This window comes from Panicum virgatum, chromosome 5K (assembly GCF_016808335.1).
Source record: "Panicum virgatum strain AP13 chromosome 5K, P.virgatum_v5, whole genome shotgun sequence".
NCBI classification, from domain to species: Eukaryota; Viridiplantae; Streptophyta; class Magnoliopsida; order Poales; family Poaceae; genus Panicum; species Panicum virgatum.
In genome coordinates, this window is record NC_053140.1 from 48,643,102 (window position 1) to 48,658,720 (window position 15,619).

General features: G+C 40.8%; 2 protein-coding genes across 2 annotated transcripts; one reads left to right on the forward strand and one right to left on the reverse strand.

Annotated features, from left to right (window-relative positions):
* Nucleotides 1–221: 221 nt before the first annotated feature.
* Nucleotides 222–10,063, forward strand: LOC120708063 (50S ribosomal subunit assembly factor BipA-like). Its single transcript, XM_039993155.1, has 19 exons — nt 222–641; nt 1,991–2,065; nt 2,225–2,375; nt 2,995–3,063; nt 3,144–3,316; nt 5,017–5,154; nt 5,254–5,379; nt 5,498–5,596; nt 6,091–6,214; nt 6,345–6,408; nt 6,571–6,625; nt 6,712–6,836; nt 7,282–7,355; nt 7,844–7,893; nt 8,121–8,207; nt 8,297–8,347; nt 8,420–8,503; nt 8,782–8,832; nt 9,462–10,063. Exons 1-19 carry the CDS (start codon nt 300–302, stop codon nt 9,543–9,545), a joined length of 2,022 nt encoding a protein of 673 aa, XP_039849089.1. The 5' UTR covers nt 222–299; the 3' UTR covers nt 9,546–10,063.
* Nucleotides 10,064–10,671: 608 nt separating this feature from the next.
* Nucleotides 10,672–14,892, reverse strand: LOC120708064 (28 kDa heat- and acid-stable phosphoprotein-like). Its single transcript, XM_039993156.1, has 8 exons — nt 14,640–14,892; nt 13,875–13,912; nt 13,047–13,115; nt 12,886–12,969; nt 12,481–12,515; nt 11,861–11,946; nt 11,225–11,290; nt 10,672–10,922 (listed from the first exon to the last, which is right to left on the reverse strand). The coding sequence occupies exons 1-8, from the start codon at nt 14,704–14,706 to the stop codon at nt 10,888–10,890; spliced, it is 480 nt and encodes a 159-aa protein (XP_039849090.1). The 5' UTR covers nt 14,707–14,892; the 3' UTR covers nt 10,672–10,887.
* Between the last annotated feature and the right edge of the window lie 727 nt (nt 14,893–15,619).

Here is a 15,619-nt window from a genome sequence, read left to right on the forward strand (position 1 = left end):
GAACTTCGTTGCAAATTTGAAGAAAAAAAATTACATTTGAGCTCTATCGCCCCTATAGGGCGACCGGGGTATATTTTTGAAATTTTCCAAAACCGACATATATTTTTGAAATTTTAATTTTTTTAAATATAAAAAAGAAAAAATTTCCCCAACACAGGTCTCGAGTGGGCCTTCTGAAGCCCGAATAAAACCCTCGAGCTGCTGCGGGGCGGCGTGGGCTTTTCCGCTCCCGACCCCGCAAAAATATCACGAGCCACCCTTTCCCCGCTGCCGCTGCCGCCGCCGCCGCCGCGAACGAGATGGCGGCAGCCCTCCTGCTCCGCGGTCTCCGCTCGTCGGCGAGCCGGGCACACACCCACTCGCTCTCCCATGCTTCGTCCCCATCGGCGCTGGGGTCATCCCTCCTGCGCCGGCTCTACTCCTCCGCGGCGGCGTCCACCGCTGCCTCGCCTGGTTTAACACCCAGCGGCGTCATGGACCCGTCCCGCATCCGCAACGTGGCGGTGATAGCCCACGTCGACCACGGGAAGACTACGCTCATGGACCGGCTGCTGAGGCAGTGCGGGGCCGATATCCCCCACGAGCGCGCCATGGACTCCATCAGCCTCGAGCGCGAGCGCGGCATCACCATTGCCTCCAAGGTTGGTAACACATCTCGCAGGATTCGTGCTTGCGTGCGTCGTAAAGGAGTCTGGAGCTGGGGATTCTTATTCTATCACCATTGTGTTTGACAAGTTGCGCGCGTGTCAACCAAGGGCCTTAATATAAATTAGCAGACGGGAAATGAGATCCGTTACAGAGGCCATTCCCAAATTTTGGCTTCTCTGTCCAATGTCGACATGCACTTTCGAATGATGCTTTGACCTTTGATTGAGTTCGTTGTGTTTACTGATTGATGAATTCAAATTAGTCGGATGATGGTTGTCAGTATGTCACGACTGGACGGCTGGTCCTAAGGACTATTCTAACGTGTGTGTTCTGCTTGATTATTAATACCTTGTGCCCGTTTCCATGAGAACTGCGAGTAGCAGTAGGAAGTTACAGCACAACATCGATTTTATGTTAGGCTACTTGTCTTCAAGCAGTAAATTTAGAATAGAGTGACAAGTTGGTATTGTCATACTATTGCATAAAGAATGACAAGTTGCTACTGGAAAACACTGCATTGTGTGTAGATCATTTCTTGTCCACTACTTCTATACAGATTCCATTTCACATTTGATCTCTCGCTAATGTGTCCACAAAATGGTCTTGTTCAAATTTTCTTGACCTAAATTCAGGCTTAATTATCATACTCGTTACAATGACACATAAGTTGCACTGTCGCAGTATTATCAACACTTCGTGCAACAGTTACAAGGGCCTCATAATTAAAATAGTGGTCAAGTATTTGTCTGACATCAAAGCTGTATGTAGAATAGGGTCTACTAACTGCTCCTTGCTTGTGGATGTCACTCAACTTGCTATCTCTGCAAGCTCGGAACATTCTTACATGACCTTAAAGAACTTGATGAACAACCATTATCTGGTACTTTCATATGTGTCTAGTGGATCAGAAACACAGAATCAAGTCAAGCACTTCTTAGGAAAAAAAGGGACTAATTATGTTTCAGTAGTTTGAAGTGAGTAAAATTGAAACCAGTCTACTATATTGTATTCTCTTATAACATGTAGCATTAATCTAACCTGTTGATAATACAACTTTGACATGTCAGCTATCCCATGTAATATCTAGCATACCGAGCTAGTTTTTATGTTTTACCATAATATATGCAAGATTAATTTGAACCAACATATCTGCATAGTCTGGGTGATAAACATGCTTGGACAGTTCATGTGGAAATTGGCCAATTGGGCACTCATAATCTCTAGCATTAATTGCTGTAGTGAAGTATTGTTGTATTTTCAAAGGCTGGCTTGCTTCTTGCCATATAAAACATGCCATGCAACATCTTAAGTAACCCTGCTTGCTGATTCTGATATTTTTTAGGTCACTTCTGTCTCTTGGAAGGAAACTGAACTCAACATGGTTGATACCCCTGGTCACGCTGATTTTGGCGGTGAGGTACGCGCAGCTCATATACTTTTCTATGATTTGGACCTAAATGGTGGATTGTCCAATTCAGACGCCCCCCCCCCCAAAAAAAAAGAGAGAGTCCGGAGTCAACTCAACCAGCGATTTTGGTGCAATGTACAACATTATTATTGTCTATTTGTTTTGCAGGTTGAACGAGTTGTGGGAATGGTGGAAGGAGCTGTCTTGGTTGTTGATGCTGGAGAGGGACCCTTAGCCCAAACTAAATTTGTGCTTTCAAAGGCCTTGAAGTATGGCTTGCGTCCAATTCTCCTCCTCAACAAGGTTGATAGGCCTTCAGGTCTGCTCACTATCAGATGTTAAAGTTATTTTGATAGTATTTTCTGAGCGCAATCAATCAGGTTAAAGGCACAACAAAATGATAATTTCTTTTTACAGAGAAATCTGTTAGTGTTCATCATCTTATTTAAAATGGAACTGCATCTTTGATTTGTACTGGTTTGTTCAAGTAACCTAATTGATAATAGTCTTAAGGTGAGCATTTCCATCTACTTTGTGTAATACGACTAAATGCAGACTGCATGACATCTAAACTGAAAAAGCTTTGATTTAAATAATGCAAGGGGAAGACAAGTACGATGTAGATGCTTCAAGATTGTTTCCCCAACAGGAGTCACTAGAAAATTAGGTTCTTTCGGTAATATCTGTAAAATGTATATTATGTTAAATTCATTTAGTAAATTAAAATGATTGGACCATAATTTTCTTTAAATGGTTTTGCTTGGGCCATAAATTAAATATTCTTGGTTCTGTTAGCCAAAAGTTTATTTGGAAGCTGAAATTGATGCAATACATAGACTTGCTTTCAATTAGATGAAACAATGCTATTCAAAATTATTACCTTCTACAGGTTCCTGGTACTTCAGATTTTAGTAACCCTTTTATGCTGCATCAAACAGTTTCTGAAGAAACCTGCAATGAGGTAGAGAGCTTGGTTTTTGATCTTTTTGCAAACCTTGGTGCTACAGGTGCAGTCCTGCTCTTCAATTTGGTTTATTTGAAGTTCTTTCTTTTCTTTTTGTGACCTTCTTTTGTTTGGATTTTGCAGAAGAACAGTTAGATTTCCCAGTTCTTTATGCATCCGCTAAAGAAGGGTGGGCTTCCTTAACTTTCACCAAGAACCCTCCTGATAATGCAAAGAATATGTCTTCGTTGCTCGATTCCATTGTACAGCATGTTCCTTCACCAAAAGCTGATCTTGAGGCCCCATTCCAAATGTTGGTTAGTATATTTGATATTGTTTGAGATGTGTATTTTCAATTTCTTTTTTCATTCTTCAATTCCATCCCCAATTATGCATATGGTAGGATCACTGCCCGTTAAGGAGATGTCTTTATTCATATGAATTCTGTTTGATTTTTCTAATAGAAGAAAAAGCACGCCTTTCATTCTTAACACATTCGCTTTAATGCCACCATGACGCCAATTTGGCATCCCATTTACTGTCACCAGTAATCTTAATCGCTACTTGGGTTCCTGCCTGTTGAGAGGACAGCATTAACAATGGGAGGGTGACTGGGTTTGGGGCAGGTGGATGGGAGGAGGGTAGTACTGTCAAGATGCTCTCAGGATAGCTCATGGCCCACATTCCAAGCTAGCATCCCAAATACACATCCATCACTCTTTGACTATCATTAACTGTTGCCCATGTCCCACAACCCTGATCTTGACCCAGTTGAACCTGGGTTCATGGTCACTATGGTTAAGGACAGGATCAATAAAGAATAACCGAGCTGTAGAAGGATAAGTCATAGTAACCAGAATCTTGTGGGGAGGCCACGAACAAGGAGTCAACTGAATCTCTCGGAAATGGCGCGTGGCATGCGAAGTCTGAGTGAACCCAAACAAATGAAAAAAAGAGAAACTGAGTGATAGGTGAGTCTTGTGCTTGAGCACCATATCTGCAGATCAGAGCTGCATATTTTGCAAGGATGAATAGCAGCTCAGTAGCTCACTTGGTGCATGAGGACCAGCAAATTGGTAGGCTGCTGATGTTCCTAAGCAAGAAGTTTACTTAGTGTAGCTAGAAGCCAAGTTAGCTTTTCCCTGCTAATGTACAAACTAGCAGCACTAGCAAGTAGCTGTCTGGTTTGCAACAGCAAACCGACTTACATCAACTGACTTTGTGTACTATAAATATGAAGCAGTGCAAATGAAGCAGCAGCCATTGCAGCACTATAACCTATCAGCAAGACTACTTGTTTGTGCGTGTATGTCCATTGTCCAGTGAGCAAGAGAGCTTCCAACACAGGACACCAAGGCTATACCATCCTCACAGCTTTCGTCTTGAACTCCGTCTTACAGCATGGCTTTGTGGTAGCGGGAGAGTGCAACAAAGGCAAGAGCACACAGGCAGTGGCTGGAAAGCAAGGTGTTGGGAGCCTGTGAAACAGCAGGAAAGCGTGAGTGGTGGGAAGGATGTTGGAGCATGTCACAAAATTTGAGTTGCATGACCAACTAACAGGTGACAGCAGTAGCTTTAGTCTTGTGGGAGTTTGAGGGAGACAAGCGAAAGATTGGTGGGGCTGGATGATGTGAAGAAAGAGAGCTTGTAGCCTTGTACAGTCATGCATTGTGCTGCTACGGTTGGAATGATTAAGAGTAACATGGGCTGAATTGACGGGCTGGGCCTTTAACTATTGTTGCCTTCTTTTCTTTGCAATTTCCCCTTTCTTTTCTCTTTGTAATATTATTGCATATTTGGATATTAGTTCCAATCATGAACCCAATCACCGATTAACAAACCCTATTCCCAATAAATTAACCAAAGTGGTACTGCTAGGGAACCTTACCTTTAAAATGTCATTTCCACACCAAGGGCCCGGTCCCATGCAGGAATGCTCCCAACTAAACACATGAATTGGTCATTGTAAAATCTCACTTTGGACTTTGGAGGTTGTAATTCACTTTTTCTTTCACAGGTTTCCATGATGGAACGTGATTTTTATCTAGGACGAATACTCACTGGGAGGGTAAGATCTGGAGTTGTCCGTGTTGGTGACAAAGTGCATGGTCTTCGCAGCACAGATGATGGAGTTCAAAAGATTGAAGACGGAAAGGTTTGTCAGAACTTTATGCACTTTTTCCTTCTAAATTCTGACCACATTCGTTTCTCCTTCAGTATGTGTTAATTGTCTTTCTGATGAAAAATAATTTAGGTTATCAAACTCATGAAAAAGAAAGGCACAAGTATGGTAACAGTAGAGTCTGCAGGGGCTGGCGATATAATTTCAATGGCTGGATTGGCTGCTCCAGCAATTGGACATACTGTGGCAAATTCAGAGGTAGTACTATGTCTTGATTGGCTACTTGACCTTGTCAGTTGCCATAAATTTACTAATACTCCCACCCAGACTTGGCGCCCTTTCGCATTATCATCTATTGAGTGATTGCTATTTTTAGGTATTGACTGCTTTGCCTACAATTGAGTTGGATCCTCCCACAATATCTATGACATTTGGTGTGAATGATTCACCATTGGCTGGTCGTGATGGCACTCATGTAAGTAACTTCTACATCGAATTTAATGGTGCTCCCATTATTTTTACTTTCTTCTGTGCAAATCTGAGACCTGAAACAGAAAAGATCAAAGAGCTTTGCACACTTCTTGTTGCTGCCTGACATTAGCAAACTTCCTCCTGCCTTTCTAAACTACTAACAGTTTTTTGTCATCAATTTGGAGATTAAGTCAGGACTCGATGCTTCTTGTTGTCATTTGCCCAAGCGGAACACTAGTGATCAGCCTCATTTGGTTATAGGCTTAGATCCAATAAGACCTATTTTAGACCAGCTTCACATGCTGCTCAGTACTCACTGAAGATGGACAGATAGCCTGGACTGAACTTAATTTAATTTGTAGGGTACTCGTAACATTCTAGTGTTTAATGTTTTAAAGCTAGGTGTATAAAAATTGCATACATTAATGAATAAAAAATGTACATTAAATGAACACAAAAACAACTGCTGATATGGGTTTACTTTCTATTACTTTACAGCTAACTGGAGCAAAAATTGGTAACCGCCTGATGGCAGAGGCCGAAACAAACTTGGCAATTAATGTTCTCCCTGGACCATTATCGGAATCATATGAAGTTCAAGGAAGAGGAGAGCTTCAGTTAGGTCTGATTTGTTGATGAAATCCCACCTATTCTACTGTATAGCTGAATTTCAGTTAACTCTTTTTGAAATTCCTTATACTTAGATCAATGTGTACTCAAGCATACCAAATGATGATCTGTGTATCTTCCAGGAATATTAATTGAAAACATGCGGCGCGAGGGATTTGAACTATCGGTTTCACCCCCAAAAGTGATGTGAGTTAAATTTTCCAGTAATAGCAAGCTATAGTTAGCTAGATATCCATTTCTATATCTTATTTCTTTTATATGGTAAATTTACTCATTCCTCTTTACAGCATGGAACCCCATGTGCAAGCAATTTGTAGCTGACTTATTCATTTCTCTCCCTTGAAATAGGTATAAAACAGAGCGGGGAGAAAGGTTGGAACCTATTGAAGAAGTAACTGTTGAGGTGTAAATCTGGAACCTATGGGTGAACGAGCTAATTTCTCTTCATTTCTTCTAATCTTAATTCTGAATACCAATGAGATATTGTAGGTGGATGAAGAGCATGTTGGATTTGTCATGGAAACACTTACACACAGGAAAGGTGAAGTAGTTGACATGGGTCCGGTTCCTGGAACAACTGGAAGAACACGGATCTTCATGACCTGTCCATCTAGGTCAGTAGTTTGTATTTTCTGCTAATCACTGGTTACATCATAGAATCTTGACAGGTCATGAAGTTTGTATTTTCTGCTAGTGACTGGTTACATCATAGAATATCAAAAAGCATGCTGTGTCACATGTTGTACACTTGTACTGAATAACTGCTCCTGTAGCTGTAATTCATTGTGGACTTTTGTTTTGCTAGCCCAAGTTGTTCATGCTAGTATTTCTAGAATACCTATCTACCGTTTCCCAGTAGGATTTACCCGCATAAGAAATTAGAATGTCACAATGTCATAAGTAAATAGCATTGACTTCGAGAATAAATAAATAATAATGTTGCCATGTTCTGAATTTTAACATTATGAGTTTGGTATTCTGGTATTTCCTTTATCCTTTATAGAGTATATGTGAACAATTTTGATTGCATAACATCAAATGGTATATTTTGGAATGCAGGGGTTTGGTGGGTGTTAAAGGAATTTTCAGCAGCTTTACACGTGGAACAGGATTTATGCACCGTGCTTTTCAGGGTATGGTGCCATATTTCTATTGATAATTTAATTCAGTGCTAAATCACATTCAAGTATGTAACTGATCTATGCTATGGCTGGAACTCGAATTATTGTCGTCCAAACATGGTGCCAAATTATGGACTGGCCTGCTCATTTACTAACGTGTAGGTTCTAATGATAGGCAAGCACTTGGCAGAGATTTTTTTGTGTGTAATTAATGCTTGAATAGCTCATTGAAATGTCGTAAATCAAAGATTACAAATGAGCTCTGAATTGATGAATCATTGGAACTTTGCGGTCAGGTTTCTTTTAGTTTTTCCTGTTACCAATTTGGTTCAACTAAATCTATGTCATGATGTTGCGAGTTATGACATAGAGAAGGTGAGCAACACTGATTGTGGGCTTCGTTAGACCGTTCATTTGAACCAATTCGAATTCATTCTGTAATGAATAGCACTATAGCTTATTAACTGGGATTTAATTATTATTTGACCTTGTGATTGCAGCGTATGCTAAATACAGAGGTCCGTTGGGCAGTGTTAGAAAAGGAGTTCTGGTAAAGCCATTTCTCTCTGCTTCATAATTTTTTATTGGCTCATGTACTCTTTTTGACCAAACATGTTTACATAACTTCTTGAATCAGTTTTTTAATAAAAAGTTGATGAGTTACTCCTGTTAGCCAAGAATTTAGTGCAACTGAACAAAAAGGAGTTCTGCAGAATATAAATAGGCTAACTGTCATGATGTAGACACTGACACAAATTTCTCTATGTTCATATACAGATATCCGTTGGTAAGGGACTTATCACTTCACATGCGCTTATGAGTTTAGAAGCTCGTGGGATCCTCTTTGTATCTCCTGGAATAGAGGTAACTACAACAATACTTCATTTTGTTGAGAACTTACCATCTAGGTTTAAGAGGTTTACTGATCCCTCTTTCTTCCTCCTGTTTGAAAGGCATACGAAGGCATGATAGTTGGTGAGCACTCACGTGACAGTGATCTTGAGGTAAGATAGTCAAATATTTACCCCGACCTATGTTTTTTCTTTCTGTACTTGAAATCAATGTCTCTTTGGCAGGTGAATCCTGTGAGAACTAAAGAACTTACAAACATCCGAGCCCCTGGGAAGGATGAAAACGTCCGGCTGTCTCCACCTCGATTGGTTTGTTCTCATTCGATCTTTTACTGCAAGACCTGATCAATAAGTTAATTGTGCACTGTGCATAGATCAGCCATGCAATTTCTAGTGCCCGCTATTGCAATATGAATCTGATACTAGGTTCACACTCATTCAGGTCTGAGATCTGATGAGAGGAAAACTTATGTTTGATGCTTTTATTAGTTTGTTTGGGGAAAAGTGTAGCATTGTCCTTTTCTGGCATCCTCTAAAAGAGTTCCTAGCTACCACACAATCTTTACAGAAGCTGTTGAACCATGCAGATGACCTTGGAAGAGGCAATTGGATATGTTGCTGCAGATGAGCTCATTGAGGCAAGTATTGTGTTCTTAATTCTTCAAATAAAGAATCCCATAAACAATTCTGCTTTTGATTCTATTGTGATGAATGGAACAAATGGACATGAGCATTTCTTAATTATTGAGGAAAGTAGATTGTTGATATTTGTGAGATATTAAACGTCTAAACGAAATGGAGATCCTGCAGCCTAGGATAGAATGCAGTATTATTTCTGTCCGGCTGTGCCAAATGGAGATCTTGCAGCTGGATAGGAGGCAATGTTAAGTTTATCAGATAATGGGAATGATTATGCAGAGGCACGCCAATTGAGTTATAGTTTCATACATTTAAACAATATTCATCAGTATTCAAACAAAGAAAATAATCAATAAGCTCTGATGTGCATTTTGGAATTAAAAGGGTAGGGTTTTTTAACAAAACTAACATCTGCAATACATTGCTAGTATCGGAGATTCCTTGAAACTGCTGGTTGGTCCAAAGAGGAAATCTAGTTTGCTGGAGTAGCACTCCTATCCTTTTATACATTAAAGAAATGAGTTATCTTCCTCGATTTTCAAGTTTCCAAATCATCTTACAGTTTTATTCCTGAAGCAAGTGGCATTTAGTATTATGCTGCTTTATATTGACATCTGAGCCTCATCAGGTTACTCCCAAGGTCATACGGCTTCGGAAGAAGTACTTGGATTCCAATAAACGTAAGATGATGAAAAACAAGCCCATGGTTTAAAAGCTCCAGTGACACCAAATTACATCGAGCACTGCCAGTGCTTTGCCATCCAAAAGGCACATCATATTTATGTATAGGTTGGTGTTCAATGTTCAAGTGTAACCAGAGTTCTTCACCAGATCACAGATTTTGCCGGAAGTTTCGTTCAGGTTTTACACAGTACACATATGATTCGGTCATTCGGATGATGTTTCATGTGGTTGAGTACTGACAAATAAGCCCAAAGTTAGGAGCTACTGTGGTTAGGATTCTTGCTTTAAGGTGATTATATCTATTTATAGTTTTTTGACGGCGAAATTTGAAACACCTGAAGACTCTGAAGGTATAGTATTCTTTGGAAGTTCAAGAAATGTAAGGGGAAGAAGCAGGTCCAGGTATTTTGTTTGAACTGGCTGCTTTGTTTACAATTTTGAGCATGTGTTAGTGAGGGATGCAAGGAAACAAATAAATCTGTAACCAATAATTTTGCTACGCCAGCATTGACTAATACAGATGATACTGCGACTTTACTCCTTTTATTTCCCTTTTTTTTTTGGTAGTGCTGCTGTTTTTCATCCTTTAGTTTTCAAGACCACACTTAGCTCCCCTATGCGGAGGGGACCGAAACCAACGTGCATTTCATGTTTTGCACGTTGGTTGCCGTGAAGCATTTGCTGTGGTTTTACATTGAAACATATCGAAAATACATAGAAACTCATCTAACATTACGCTTCGTGCCGTACTCTCCTGTCAATGAATATCTATTCGCCTGCAATCACGAATCTGCTGACAAACCAGTGCCGCTGTGCCAGCTTTCAATGTATGTGTTTTTTTTTTTCAAGCGGTTCGTTGCAGATGTCGAAAGGGACGGGAACCGATTGGCCTTGATTTGTAGTTCTACTAGGTCATGTATTTCGTTGCTTCAAGTGGTGCGCTGCAGTGAGCTAACACATCATAGTACGCAGTATGGCAGCACGCAGGAGCCCCGTGGTGGGCGTGGAAACCTCGCTAGTATCGTGCGAGCTGTCCCTCTATAGCTCTTCTTTTAAGAAGCCCAGACGAGTTCGATTATTTCTAGCTTTGCGGCGAAGTTTTTGGGATACTGGATGACGCCCGCCCATCATTTCACCAGCATCGACTCGACAGGAAAAAAAGGAGCAAATTTTGCACAAGCTCGTCTTACTACATTTCAATTTTGCCAAAGCTAAAAGTTTACAGCAAGCCATGACCACAATACGTTACTGCTGTCAATGCACATTTTATGGTAATATAGAAAAGGGACCGAGTTTAAGTGATAACAGATGCATTAGAAATAAATATCCAACCAACGCAGCTCATGCCTTCATGTCCATAATTATTGCAGTTACTTCCGCGCCTCGGACTTCCTCTGCTCCTTGGCTGCCACGAATTGGATAAAATTTAGTGCATGCCATGATCAACAAATGAATGAGTTTCTATCTGTTATGCAGATGGAGAAAGCCAAGACTTTGTTGAGCTCAAGAAATATGAAATGCGTGTCAATGAAACTAGTGTATGTACCAAAAGGTACCAATTGTTGGGCAAATCAAGCATAAATATCCATATAAAGCATACAAATAAGATTTCAAGTAGAAATATTCTAGATTTGTGACCAACCACTTGCTAAAGAACAAAATTTAAGAGCATGAATGAAGAGGATAAAAAAATAGCAAGGGGTGTACCAGCTTTCTCCTCTTCACGTTTCTTTGCAGCATCAGCCCTTTGTTGTCTTATTAAAGCAAGACGATCTGCATTCACAGAATTATAAGGGTGGGTTACGGCTATTTGACATTCAAGAACAGTGTTTCAGTAACAATAACACTTGATGAGATTGCACACATCTTAGATGACTTTACATATGCCAAGAACTCTGGACAGCTGGACAGAAATAACAGGACAACATTTAACGGCAGGGTGTATCTTAGCTTCAAAAATATTTGGTACATGAAGAGGTAACCATCATATTCCACAAGTGCAGAACATTCAAGGGGAAACAGCTTTAGTTCGTAAGTTAAATTTCAGGTGGAAATTACAGCCACAAAACCACTACTAACCAAATGAAATAATTTTATGCTTAAAACCTAACTAAAAGTGAGATCTAATAGCCTGGCTTAAAGTAAGGTGAACCATTACATGATTGTTTATTTTGTTAGTATTGATATTGATCCCTTCACCTGTATTGCACACAATTACTACATTAGTCACTGTGAAAAGTTTAACACTGGTCATTGCTAGCATCAGATGAATGTTAATACTTATTCAAATTATTATCAATAGTTACCAGTAAGAAGAGTATCAGAAAGCTTAAGAGTTCTCACCCAAATCCTTCCGTGCTTGTTCTGTTTTTCCTTGCTCCTGAAGCTTCATATAACGTTCGTGAGCTTTTTGTTTCTCAAGTTCCTCTCTACAGAATGAACATGATAACATGAAAATAGAGTCGATGAACCCAAAAGGTTTTGTAGACAAACATGTTTAAAGACAGTGAGCTCCTCCCGGCCATCCATCAATACGTTTTCAATTAGCGGGTACAGGCAAGATTCATCCGCTATCAATTGCATACTTTATTTTTGCACTACCCACAGGCTTTGATTAGCAGTTCTCATGCCAAATGACAATGCAAGAAATAGATATAACAGGAAAATGTAGTGAAAATATCAAAACACAAACTTAGGGGATGTTTGGGTTGAGGAACCCAATCATGCTAGATGAGGTGGTCCATGAATCCATCCCATGAATTTTGCTAGGATTAGCCCATTCCTCATGGCTAAGCTAATCATACGCTTGTGGGGTGGTCATGGATTAACCCATTCCATTCCAGAAACCAAACAAAAATGCAAGGAGTGTTAGATGATGGACCGTCCCATAAACCAAACACCCTATTATTGTCTTAAGTTAAAAAATAAGAAAATGGCACATTTAGCTCAATAAGAAAGTGCACCTTTCACGCCTCGAGAGTTCAGTTGTTCTCCCAAGCTGCACAATGAAAGCTTAGTTAGCTGCTTATGGACAAAAATTATTCAAGTAATAGAACATGACTAAGGCAGCAAAAGTGCTAACTACAACAATTAGCTATACATGGAAAAAGTATTGTGGAAGTCAAATCCAGCAGGACAACATATCACGGGATTTCCTTCATGACTATACAAGATTAAAAATAGCATGGTGATATGAAGATTAGAAAAAAAAACAAAATGGTGATAAGACAACATAGGTTAGAAAAAACTGGGGAACTTATGATACCAGCCTTGCCATGGAAAGACATCCATGAATTTTTTCCTCCTAAAAGCATGGTGATATGAAGATTAGAAAAAAAACAAAATGGTACCAGCAGCCAGCAACTTACATCAACTTCCTTGGCTTTAATATTTTTCGCTTTCACCAAGTTTGGATTTTCGATCTGAATAATACCTTCGGTACCTTTATTTTTCTGGGAATATCATATAGCATGTGAGATCATTACAAACAAAGCATGCACATGAGTTAGCTGGATTTGAAAGTCCTTACAGGCTTATCATCAGACTCGTCTTCAGATTCTTCTCTTTCTTCCTCTTCCTCCTCTTCCTCTTCCTCCTTCTATTTAATTTTCAATACAAATCAACTGTTACAAATCAATTTTGCAGCTAGGTAGTTACTGTGTCCAACTAAGGACCTGTTTGGATCCATGGACTAAACTTTAGGCCTAAAGTTTAGTCCATTAGGTGATCCAAACAGGTGGACTAAAGTTTGGTTTCATCCCAACTAAAGTTTAGTCCATTGGTCCATAGAACCCACCTAATTCAAACTAAAGTTTAGTTTCACCCATTTATGTGTTTCAAATGGTTTTCCACCTAAAGTTTAGTCCATGAATCCAAACAGGCATGGACTAAAGTTTAGTTACCTAATGTTTAGTCATTAGTCCTAGGTGATCCAAACTGAGCCTAAATAACTTTTAAATCAGTGATTGACCTAGCTGAGAAAACTTTTGTGATGACATTGATGTCAGTGATACAGCTCAACAAATACTGATCAAGTGATCAGGACAGACCTCAAACCATATATTTGCATACTTTATAGAGTTATTAGATTCCAGTAATTCAACAAATAATTTACAGAAACCAAATTTGATATTGATTTTTTATGCATGCATTAGATTGTGCAAATGCAATAGCTAAGTTGTGCTAGCATCATCAAAAGTTCAAAACTATAAAAACAGCTCAACTACAAAGAATGTCTAACACTTCCATGGTTTAGTGTAGAAATAATTTTTGATTCGTAGGAGCGTTGAAGGGTCAGAATGAATGAAACTATAAAAGTAAACGTGTGGATGGAACTAATTCAATGAATTATACTGACCTTCTTAAAGGTGCGCGGACGACCTGAAGTACCAGCAGCTGCAATTATTTGGAGGGAAAAACGATTATCAGAAATAGGCCGAAAAAATGATGTTAGTAGGATATCCACAGGAAATATAACCATCCATATAATAAGTCAAAAACAACGAGAGAGAAAATCCATATGGGAAGAGGTTTAGTGTAGCATTTCTTTCATGTACCCAGCCGCTGAAGAGTTTTATCTGAGGCCAGATAGAGTGTGCTAATTGATTTCTCACTGCGTTTAAACTTCACACAAACCCTTTTACGTGAAGATCTCTGACAGTGAATATACAGAATAAAAGATGCTGTTGAATCAACAGGAGAATAGTACCAAGTATTCGAGTTGCTCCACTGCATCATTGGATGAAGAAAGCAACTAAACCTTTCGAAAAAGGATTATGTACCCAAACCAAACGGAGTGTATAAACAGGTGCCCTGAGCTTCTAAATCGAACAGCTAGATCAACGAATCCCCTTCCTTCAGCGATCCGATATACACCATAGATCCCATGAAAACCCCGCAGCGCCGACTAAAAGCATCACAACCCAAAGTGGCAACAAGCTACCCGTAAGGTCCGAATTCTGCTCGACCACGCAAGCCCGGTCAGAAAACCACCTCGCGCCGGAGACATCAGATCAAGCAGCCGCCTCGGCACGGAGGCAAACCCCGTGGCGAGCTCCAGAGATGAATTCGAATCCCACACAAACCAGACGAGACAGGGGGGGGGGGGCGGACGCGTCGTTACCGATCTCCTCGGGCGTGGAGAAGTTGCGGCGGCCGGTGGGCTTTCCCTTGAACTTTCCCCTCCCCATGGCGGCGGCGGCGGGCGCAGGTAGAGAGGAGAGCGCGGCGGAAGGAGCGGAGGGGTTCGCCTAAGCTGCACGCGGGGTGTGGGGGCACTGAACCGCGGAAGGAATCGGAAACCCTACCTCTTTTAGCACTGGTGCCTGCCTGCCTGGTGGGCTGGGAATCTAGGCGAGGGGAACGGGGGGAGCTCGGCGGCTCGGCCCTCCAGCCAGCCACAGGCCGGGAACCGGGTGGGGGTGGCCGGGTGCGGGTGCGGGTGCGGTGCGGACGTGCGGTGGCGCGCGAGACGGAGTGGTAGCCAGTTGACTTTGTTGACAAGCCGACTCGCCCGGCCCCGTTTCCGTTTGGCTCGGTCTGCGAAGGCCGCGTGCTCACGGCCTCTGCTTGCAAAATACCTCCTCCGTCTGTAGACTCGTGAAAAGAACGTGACAGAGGAGTAGGGTTAACCGGTTAACACAGTTAATCAGGCATGCAAGTAGATATCTAATGATATTTTTTTACCAAATAATAATTGTGTGGCATGTCGCTTAGCTTATTTTACATGGCATGATATTGTAGTTTATTTTAGCAAATTTTGGCTCGACGAGTGCATCAATAATAGATAAGACCCCTCGCGTGGCAGGTGAGGATAAGTCTTTCGAATTTCTTTTATTTTGCGGTGAGAAAGATAATCAGCTCGTTTCAAAAAAAAAGAGAAAGAAAATCAGCCGTCAATCTAAAAAGAAAAGGTTAATCAGCCTGTTTTTTGCCGGAAACGATATAGCATCCCACCACTTTTTTTACGAGCATCTAAGACCGTGACACATATGTGGTCGTGCTATCTCTCTTTCGAAGCGTAACGATCTCACATTCTCACCCCGAATCTTTTGGGTGTCGTCGAAAGATGGACAGGGAATAACTTCTCTTTCAGAGCTATGA